General features: G+C 38.5%; 1 protein-coding gene across 1 annotated transcript; it reads right to left on the reverse strand.

The window, feature by feature from the left end:
* Positions 1-866: 866 nt before the first annotated feature.
* On the reverse strand, positions 867-10,437 carry LOC116037158 (eukaryotic translation initiation factor 4E type 3-like). The gene is made up of 7 exons (XM_031280959.2): positions 10,099-10,437; positions 8,059-8,131; positions 4,988-5,082; positions 4,371-4,431; positions 4,200-4,266; positions 3,932-4,087; positions 867-2,420 (listed from the first exon to the last, which is right to left on the reverse strand). Exons 1-7 carry the CDS (start codon positions 10,281-10,283, stop codon positions 2,374-2,376), a joined length of 684 nt encoding a protein of 227 aa, XP_031136819.1. The 5' UTR covers positions 10,284-10,437; the 3' UTR covers positions 867-2,373.
* Between the last annotated feature and the right edge of the window lie 556 nt (positions 10,438-10,993).

Raw genomic sequence — 10,993 nt, forward strand, 5'->3', positions numbered from 1 at the left:
GAGAGAGAGACATCATGGCTTTAAAACAAGCAAAGCACGGCAGTTGGTCAAGGCCTCACCCCCACCCTCCACCTTGCCCCCCCCTCTCTCCTCCTCAATAGCATTTAAAGCTACAGACACAGAAATGGCACATCCTAAGGAAAGCTCATTGTGGGACTGGCTCTAGTGGCTGGAATTCTGCACCAAGGCTGAATTTTGGGAAAGAGACTTCAGATACAGTATTAGGGGACCACTAAGGCCTATATAAAAGAGACTTCAGATACAGTATTAGGGGACCACTAAGGCCTATATAAAAGAGACTTCAGATACAGTATTAGGGGACCACTAAGGCCTATATAAAAGAGACTTCAGATACAGTATTAGGGGACCACTAAGGCCTATATAAAAGAGACTTCAGATACAGTATTAGGGGACCACTAAGGACTATATAAAAGAGACTTCAGATACAGTATAAGGGGACCACTAAGGCCTATATAAAAGAGACTTCAGATACAGTATTAGGGGACCACTAAGGCCTATATAAAAGAGACTTCAGATACAGTATTAGGGGACCACTAAGGCCTATATAAAAGAGACTTCAGATACAGTATTAGGGGACCACTAAGGCCTATATAAAAGAGACTTCAGATACAGTATTAGGGGACCACTAAGGCCTATATAAAAGAGACTTCAGATACAGTATTAGGGGACCACTAAGGCCTATATAAAAGAGACTTCAGATACAGTATTAGGGGACCACTAAGGACTATATAAAAGAGACTTCAGATACAGTATAAGGGGACCACTAAGGCCTATATAAAAGCATCCAAAAAGCAGCATGTCATGTCATAGGACCTTTAAGGAAAGAAACACACATGATAATAATAGTATTTTCATTTACATTTTATTTACTTTGTTCATATCACTGCAAAAAGGAAATATTGTCCCCCCCCCGAAGCTGCACAATAAAAAATGGTTGATAGAAGCATTCAGTTTACTGTATCCTACACTGCAATCGCTTAACTGTTTGAGTGACGAAGTCTCACAAAAATGACCCAGATTTGTAAAGGGTAGAGCTGGTAGAAAATGTTTTTTCTATTTTCTTTATTAATAGTGATACTATTTCTCATTACGGACATGATCAAATAGGTGAGGTCAGTGTAACTTCTGGTTTAAAGTGTACTTTTCTTTGAAGCAGCAGTATAAATTGACTCATTGACTGAATTGAAACTCGCCAAATCTGTTATTTTTCATAATGATACAATTTGACATATTGTATCAAAATGTCACAAACAATGTGCAGTATATCTTCAGAGTAATAATACACTAAACAGTCTGTGACCCCATATAGGAAAGCAGAGGGGCTACTTTCAACACGGTGTATTGAAAGAAATGTCAAATGCGGTGTGGCTAAGAACATTCATAAGAGGCATCTTTCAAGATGGCTTTTGCTCTTTAACTAAGGCTACATCCACACATCTTTCCCTGAATCGCTACGCCCCTATCATGTGACCCTTTTCTGGGAGAAAACAAACAACGTCAACCTTGACTACCAGTGGGTAATTCAACATGGATAACTACTTACAGCCGCTGCTGACCTTGTTGTCTAAGCTTGCGGCTGTTGTGCAGTTAAATTCTGCATTTTATAATGGAGATTATTTCTGAAACGGTGGTAAAACGCACATCTGGACGGAGGTCGTCTTCGTTTTAAAACACGGTTTTGAAAATGTATTAGTGTGGACGTAGTCTAAAGCTGAGTCTTCTTCCCTACGATGGCTTTATAACTAAGGGACACTGTGATCAAAATAGTCATGTGCAATATGTCCAAGTGTTACCCTGATTTAAATTTGATGTACGCTTGATGAAGTTTCAAGAAACCAAATGGGACATTCAGTTCATCCTCAAAAGTGGAAGAACTCCAGCTGAATAAAACACCATTGGGATGCAAACTTCTTAAACAGCAGAAAAGTGCCTTGGCACTGACTAAGCAGACTTAATTAAACATGACATGAATTAAGATACCCTACATATCAAACAGTTAAAACACTAATTCTGTAGCTGCTACTTCTATACCAGGAATACATTTTGAGGTCCATAGGCTGTGCAGAGAACAGGACCAGGACAGTTCAGTTCAGTTCAGCAAAAGGAGGAAGTCAAAACCAACATGAACTAATGCACTCTGGATGAGATTTATATGGATATACATTCTCTCAAGAGTTCAGAGCTTTAGGACCCACATCGAAATGACACAAGGCATCAGTCATAACAAGTTATAAAAATATATTGATAACATTTCATTGTTGAATGCAAAATAATATCCTTGATTAGGTTGTGGACAGCGCCTTAAAGGCAGGTACAGAGTTCAGGTTGAAATAAAAAGTGCATTACAATCATTTAATGTCTTGAGCGTCCTCCTTCAAAGGCATGATGTTCCATGTGAGCTGAAATGTCACAGTGATTCATGGTGAGTATTAACCCTTCTGTTAGGCATACAAACATCATTTTACATGCAAGACACCATTTGGACCTTGATTACAGAATTACCTTTTTTTTTAGTTTTTGAACATAAAAACTTGTATACCCATCCCCAGATTTTAAAGCTATAGTGCGTAGTTTCTGTCGCCCCCATGAGGAATTGTAAATAATGACAACAACACTGTCGGCGCGTCAACATGATACAAGCCTTAAAACGTTCAGTATACTCGCCGTTCCCGACCTGGCGCGCGACAGTGTGACGGCATGGGAGCGCCGTAACTGTTTATACTCGCGCGTGGTGGTCGCGACACTAGTTGCAGTCTTGAACAGAGGTCGCAACTGAGGAAAGGCTACCGACTTTTGCTATTTCTACGGACTAGAGGAAGAAGAAAAAGGTAAACAATGGCAGAACTGGCAGCAGCAGCATCGACGTCAATGTCAACAGTGGCTAAGATGATATTGGAGTCAATGGATGAGGAAGAACAGCTGCTTTTGAGCCTGCTTGCAAAGAAACGAAGAAAAAGAAGGTGGAATGTTCATCCTTTGAATAATGTCAGACATAAATATGGTGAGTTCAATATCCTCGTGAAACAAATGAGGATGATAGACGAAGGGAAGCACTTTGAATACTTCAGAATGTCTGCACAACGATTCGATGACCTACTTCGTCGGATCAACCTTTCATTCACCATAAAAGAACTCATCTTAACCCAGTAAGTTTACAAGAGAGACATTCAGTCACTCTGAAAAGCTTGCCCTCGAACTCGTCCATGCTTCCTGTTTCCACTTTGTCGTGCGCCGCTGAAAAAAACAGAGCGGTGCACGTCCTCTGGTGGCGCACTTTAAATCCTGGCGCGCCAGCGAGAGCTACGTCATTTTGACGTCACATTGTCGCGCGACACGGGAACGGCGACTGTAAAAAGGCCTTTACGTGATCGCGCCCCCACCCCTCCTCCACGCAGTTGCTAGCAGCTAAGGAGGAGAGGAGGATTAAAAAAACATGATTAGCTTTGTAGCAACTCATTTGGCAATAGCTTGAATGTAACAGACGTTTATTAATATCAAAAAGTTACGCACAGGTTTAATTTAAAAACTAGTATAATAAGTACAAAAACCTTCTCTGTTCAGCTCATTTTAATATTGGGTACACGTATTTAACATGTAGTGAGAAGACTAGCCCTTGTGAATGTGTTGTGTGGAGCAGGTATGAAGCCATATGGAGCATATATCAATATAAAGCCCTGATTAGCCTACAGCAGATCTGGCATGTGTGCATGCTCTGGTTGGAACTATGTGCTTCAAATGTGCATAGTTCAATCCGCAGTCAATATACTGTACATACTTTTTATTACAGTCTGACTTGACTCATGATACGTGAAGGTTTCTGACAAGGCATCTGTAAAGCTTAAGCTCATTCCACTTCTAAATCCAGAAAGGTACAAATCATGTAAGTGGGGAGAAAAATGGACATACTTACACTTATAAAAAACAGCTTTAAAAGATATGGATGGGAGGAGCTCATAGACTTTTCCCAAGATATTTGCTTCGTTAGCAAGAGATGCATCGCTATTCCAGACTTGTACGACATCTTCCCGATCCCGAACGCTAACACTGACACCAACAACCTCATCGTCTGGAAAATAAAAGGAGACAAAACAGACAGTGAATAAATACAGTACTCATCAATGCAATTGCAATTGGGGGGGGGGGGGGGGGGCAGGGGGTATGGACTTATAGTAGCTCACCTGAGGCACAGTAATCTGCAAACTGTTCCCCAATAGTAGCAAGTAACAATTCTTTCCAAACTGCAGACTGAAGCAGGAAGAACACAGATGAGTTCATTCATAATTCAGGTATTTATAATATTATGTGATAGTATTGTGCGAAAAAGAAGCAAAATGGAGCACAACACCTACAGTGCTTTCTTTTGGTATTTTCATCTTCCATACTCCTCCTTTTGCATTGCTTTCTTCCTCCCTGTTGGTGTAAAAAAAAAAATATATTTAAATTGATGCTTACTATGCAACCCTAACCTAGTTACCAGCTTTTACCGTATATACATATTTTACTTAAAATGAATTCAAGCGACATAGAGATAAATGTTGGATATGGTAAAAAGTTAATGCAAAATGTCATTCAGAATGGGTTGTAAAACCTGTGAAAGTATCAAACAGGTAACCTTTAATATATGCCCTACCAATTATCATGCAACATGTCTAACTGATGGTCTTATTATAATAATAATAATAATAATAATAATAATAACAACGATGTAATTATTCCAAAATATAACATTGTCATAAGTGAAGTTGTTGTGATAAACTTAAATATATTTAACATCCCTTTAAAGTTGAGTGGGTGTATTGTCATTATTACATTATCAGTTTTTCTTGTATGTCCAATGCAACTGGAGAAAATCTTGTATTGCATTTTAACAGGTTATAACATTACATGACTACAGTTAGAATTTGCCCTCTATTCATGCTGAAGTTAAGGAATATAATCATAATATTTATAATAACAACAGACTCACCACAGAGGCCTCCGCTCTCCGCGCATTAAGTGATAGCTACATCTCAAAGGCAGGGCTGTGGCTGGGGGGATGTTGTTGTATACACTCCAGAACATCTGCAAACAAAAAAATAGACAAGTCATGCCTACAACCAAAACGAGTTGCTTTCCTTTCTTCAAGCTCCAAGACAAAGCTACTATTCTGTGACACAATTGCACAATAATGTATACTGACAATAGCCTGGCTCCGCCCTCCTACATACTTCCGCTCAATTTTCATTTTCCTTCAAACTCCGTCTGGGTTTGCGGTATATTCGTGGGTTTTCTCTGGCCAAATCTTTACCGGGCCAATCAGCGAACAGAGGGAGTGGCTGAGAACGATGACGTTGAGGTTGTGCGCTAGTTTGAGTTGTAGCTCCGTCATGGCGGCGGAGAAAGATAGGAGCGAAGCCATTCGGTCCGTTGTGGCAATGCTGCCGAATATCCAGAAGTTAAAGCCCGAGCAAGAATAATCTTTGCTGAGTTTTGTTGGTGGCCATGATGTTGTTGCCCTCCTCCCCACGGGGTTCGGGAAAAGTTTGATTTTCCAGCTCGCTCCGTTAGTGGTGAAGGAGTTGGCTAAGGCTAACGCTAGCGATGCTAAGCCGACATCACGACCAAACGTTAGTGATTGGTTATGGCAGATCCAGAGTGGCTCTGGGCAGATCCAATAGTTTTAAACTTCAACAGAGTACCCACCTTCAAGGAAGTTATCATTTGTCAATGGAGAGTGGCCACACTCTCTGTACTAATGAAATGTACCAGAGTCTGGTAGGACCAGGCTATACTGACAATGCTTATAAAGCCAAATCCCAAAAAATAGAGCCACCATGCTAAAAGAAAAACATTTTCGCAAATTCTTTGTCATTTCACACATCAAATCAGACAAAAGCACGGTTGTATGACACTTTGCTTGTTGGTGTATTTTCCAGGTTTTGTTATGGCATTCCTCTCTAGACTCATATACTCCACCACCATTGCTCTCAGGGGACAACCTGTGAAAAGCCTTGGATTTTAGCTTTAATGTCCCAATCAGTACAAAGTACATGATAAGATAAGAGTTTGACTGCATTTTGTATGTCTCAGCTTATTCACTGAAACTACTGTTTCACTTCTATGTAGAGCTGGGCAATATATCGATATTATATCGATATCGTGATATGAGACTAGATATCGTCTTAGATTTTGGATATCGTAATATCGTAATATGGCATAAGTCTTGTCTTTTCCTGGTTTTAAAGGCTGCATAACAGTAAAGTGATGTCATTTTCTGAACTTACCAGACTGTTGTAACTGTTCTATTATTTGCATTTACTCACTTAGTCATTATATCCACATTACTGATGATTATTTATCAAAAATCTCATTGTGTAAATATTTTGTGAAAGCACCAATAGTCAACACTACAATATCGTTGCGGTATCGATAGAGGTATTTGGTCAAAAATATCGTGATATTTGATTTTCTCCATATCGCCCAGCCCTAGTTCTATGTTTAAAAAAAAAAAAAATTGAAACGTAAACAAAACTTAAAAATCTTCACCACAAATATTACTGACTTAGATTTGTTGTTGTTTGTTTAGTTGTATAATGCCCATTTTTTATATTAAAATATCTGTCAAGGAATTGACAGATCGCAGGCATCAGTCCTGTGATTTGGCATTTCGGTGATGATTGGACAAACATTATGCTTATTTTAACTACAGCTTACATGCTGAAAGTCCCCATGAAAACAATAAACTGACTACCCCTTTACAACATACAGTACATGCCATCAGAGCATGACATCAAAAGGTAGTAATGCATGCACTGCAACATACATACAGTGAGTGTAGAAACACAGATCAGAAGCTATCGCCATGCATGCCACACTATGTTAATCAACAGGAACGTCACACAATTGCAGTAACGATAATTTGAGACCGTTTGAATTTCACTGGTAAAATCTATGATGTCAATCAACAGTACACTACATACGGAGGTCGATCATTTTGTTAAAGCGTAAGATCCTTTTTGTTTCGCTATCGCCAAACCCACCAGACTCCATTTCAAAGTCAAAGTATCTTTATTAGTCGTCCTAAGGAGAAATTTGTTTTGGACACTGAGAGAAATTGCTGCAAGAGTTACAACAGAGACACACAACAAGCACAGGGTTAAAACAATTAAAAGACAAATGTACAGTAAACATTTGGGCTACTCAAAGAGCTATGCAAATTGCAAATTACCATTTTCTATACTTGTGCAAAAAAGCCATCCTTCCTACATTCTTCTGTTCTCCCTTACAAACAATCATTCCTACTTCCATAAGCATCCATGCATTCAGTCATAAATAAACATTAATTTATCCATTCATCAACATCCATACATTCAGTTATAAAAAATGCATTCATTCCTCCATTCATATCCATACATACAATCAGTCACAGATATACATTAAAGAATTCATAGTCATACGTTCATCGCTGCTCATTAATGAGCTTGACTGAGAGAAATAAATGAATGACTGTTTAATAAATTAAATAAACAGTCATGTTATCATCGTAAAACACACTTCATTTAAAGTCGACAAAAACAAAATCCAACTATCAAAGATACTCTGGTTTGGTTGAAATAAATCCTTAAATTTCCATGTGCAAATATGCGGGCTCTATACACACTATTGTTTATTTACGAAGTAGATGGAGTGTTTAAACCAGTGTTTCTGGTTTAAACAAAAGGATTTCACTCTTTAACAAAAAGGTCTCTCTCTGTAGGGATCCTTTCCATAATGTTGTCGACACTTAGAATAACGAGCTGAGTTTTGTCAGTGGCAAAAACAGCACTTTTAGTGGACGGAAATTGACGATGCACATTTGCCCTGTATGATTACATTGCAGCCTGGCTCGTGGCTGATGGTTACAGCGTTCTCGCTGAATACTGGACCAATTTCAAAGATCTGTGTTCACATTAGTCACTTAAGATACCAATGCATGGGGAAATAGAGTCCAGGTTGAAAAAAAAAACGGGAATTACACTTTAAGATGATGAAGCTCTTTAAGCTGACACCAAATCTCACCTGAACACTTTGCACGGTGTAGATCTTCTTCAGATTGGATTCACATTCTGCAGCCGTAGTGCCCGGTAATGACCTTAAAGAACAAGTGAAAACTGTTTTAACCCAAAGTAATGATACACTGATGGAACAAGGAAATAAACAAGCTGATTGCACTGCTTACACACAAAACATGGTCAGGTTCATGCTTTGTTTTCTTTATTCTTTTTGGTCAGCTAGTCTATTATACTGAGAGTTAACCAGCTTTAGAACAGAGTTTTGAAGAAATATTTTGAAGAAAATTACATAGATTACATGTAGATACACCAAGCTGTCTTAAATAGGGCTGCAACTTATCACTAGCCGCCCCACCCCCCCCCCCGGACAATTTCCACTACCCTATCCCACCCATACTGTTTTATTTCTTATTTACAAATGTTCATACTGTAATTACACCTATACATAGCCATATTCTACTGCTCTTCATACTATTCATCCTGCACATACACTTATTCTTACTACTCTTATGTTACCACACTGCACATAGCTGTACATATCTGTCTATATGGTTCATACAGAATATCCATATTTATTCTGTTTTTCTTATTATATATTCTGTTAATACACTGCATATAGCTATATTATTCTTACTACTAGTATAATGTCACTGTTACTACATTGCACATATCTGTACATGTTGTTCATACATTGTTCATATTACATAGCCATATTCATACTGCTCTTATAGCACTGCAATATATTTCTTGTCCTGTCTATGCACCACCTGTCTGTACTTTGTATATCACATTGCACTTTTCTGCTTTTTTTTGCACTTCTGGTTGGACGCAAACTGCATTTCGCTGTTTTTGTACTTGTACTCTGCACAATGACAATAAAGTTGAATCTAATCTAATCTAAAACTAATAATATAATGTCAATTAAATTAACTGTTCACTGTTAATTGCCCATCACAAGTTCTGAGAGCCCAATGTGACATCTTCAAATGTCTTCTTTTTGTCAGATCCACAGTCCAAATATATTCGGTTTAAAATCATATAAAACCCAGAAAAGCAGCAAATCGTCACACTTGAGGCTGGAGCCAGAGAATACTTCATCTCGACTTGATAAAACAAGTAGATCAACCAATAAGTTATTGATTAAATTCTTTCAGTGTTATTGGGGTCTGTGATCTGGGAATTCTTATGTACTTTCAAAAGTTTCAGGAGTAGGCTACATTCATTAATATTTCACTCCTTTCAAGCCAGCACATAACACATAAACACATAAAAGTTGTGACTTTTATGTGTTTGCCTATAGACTTTTTTTATGCAGTGTCATCCAAAATTTTGGAAACCTTTGCTCCAAGGTGGAAGGTAAAACAATAAACAATACAACAAGGTCTAATATATATATATTTTTATATTTTATATATATATATATATATGAACGTTTCCGTAGCAAGGTTACAATGTATCTTATTACAGTTTCGCATTAGTCAACACTAACTGCCTACATATTTGGCTAATGGAAAAGATGAAGCCTGTATTTCTTAGGCTAACTGTGCTACTTTTTGGACTACACACCCTCTCAGGCTCCCCTGCTGGGAAACAGAGCTAAAGTCACTTGAATTGCATGTTTGAAAACCAAAAAATGACAGAGTAAGCATGTCCTCCGTGTTACATAGGAGCCATAATAACGCGTAATTACTTGATATCAACATAGCCGTGAAAATGCTTACTTTCTAACGGAATTCCTGTTTAAAATGCTCACGCTACATTTGCTCCATGTTGCTTTCGTGTTTTAATACCAAAAAATAACAGGGTAAGCATGTCCACTGTGTTACGTATAGGAGTCATTACCTTGGATAACATTATAGCCGTGAAAATGCTTACTTTCTAACGGTACTGTACCTAGAAGAATGTTATTTTAAACCCTCTCCCGCTACATTAGCCCCCGAAGGCCTGCGGAAAGCTGTGGCCTTGAGTAATATCTTTCCTCCATCATTCCTGCTCGTCCCGGGGGCTATAAACTCACAGACAACGCGGAAGACAGGGAAAATATTACCTGTCCAGCCAAAACGTCCAAGGTGAGTGCAGAGGCAGCGTTGTCGTCTCGTCTTCTCGGTGTTTCTTTGTGATATTTTCCAACTCTTTCTCGTCGATGTCAATGTTGTTTTCAGAGGAAACCGTCTGGCCGCTCAGGGCGTCCCTGTCCATCTGTAGATCTGCCTGACCAGCCGGAACCGCCATTTCAGCAGGCACAAAGCTAACCTTTTTATATCTCCTTGTGTATCTCCTTAATAAAAGCACCCGGCTAGGCTTTATCTCCAGATACGAAACACACACTACCGCTTTCCGCCTACCGACTGGTGACGTCTCTGCGTCACTGGGAAGAAAACAAACGTCACAGTTGGTCCATGCCAGAGAGCAGGAACAAGAGAGTGAGACCTCACTCTGTCAGTTTTTCTGGTAGCTGACCTGAATCACAATTCCCTCTCCAGTCCAGCTGTATAACTGCATATATAACGCATATATATATATATATATATATATATAGTCTGTATGTCTGTATGTATTTATGTTTGTATATATATATATATATATATATATATATATATATATATAGTCTGTATGTATTTATCTTTGTATATATATACAAACATAAATACATACATATTACATAAAGTGAACACACAAAACATACTGTACATATATACATACAGACAGCTATTATTGTGCAATATTATAATACAATAATTAAAACAGGTGCAGATGTGTGTTCCAGTGTTTCCAGAGTTGGGAGGTATATCTGGTATCACTAAGTGCAGGGATGGTTAAGGCAGTTAAAATTGTATTCTTTGACTCTGTTAATCAGCACATGAATCTGTACATAAATTCCTCAGCACCACATGGAAGGTGGGAACATTACTCATCACAAACAAATGGCTAGTACTGGTCCA

This window comes from Sander lucioperca, chromosome 6 (assembly GCF_008315115.2).
Source record: "Sander lucioperca isolate FBNREF2018 chromosome 6, SLUC_FBN_1.2, whole genome shotgun sequence".
Taxonomy (NCBI): domain Eukaryota; kingdom Metazoa; phylum Chordata; class Actinopteri; order Perciformes; family Percidae; genus Sander; species Sander lucioperca.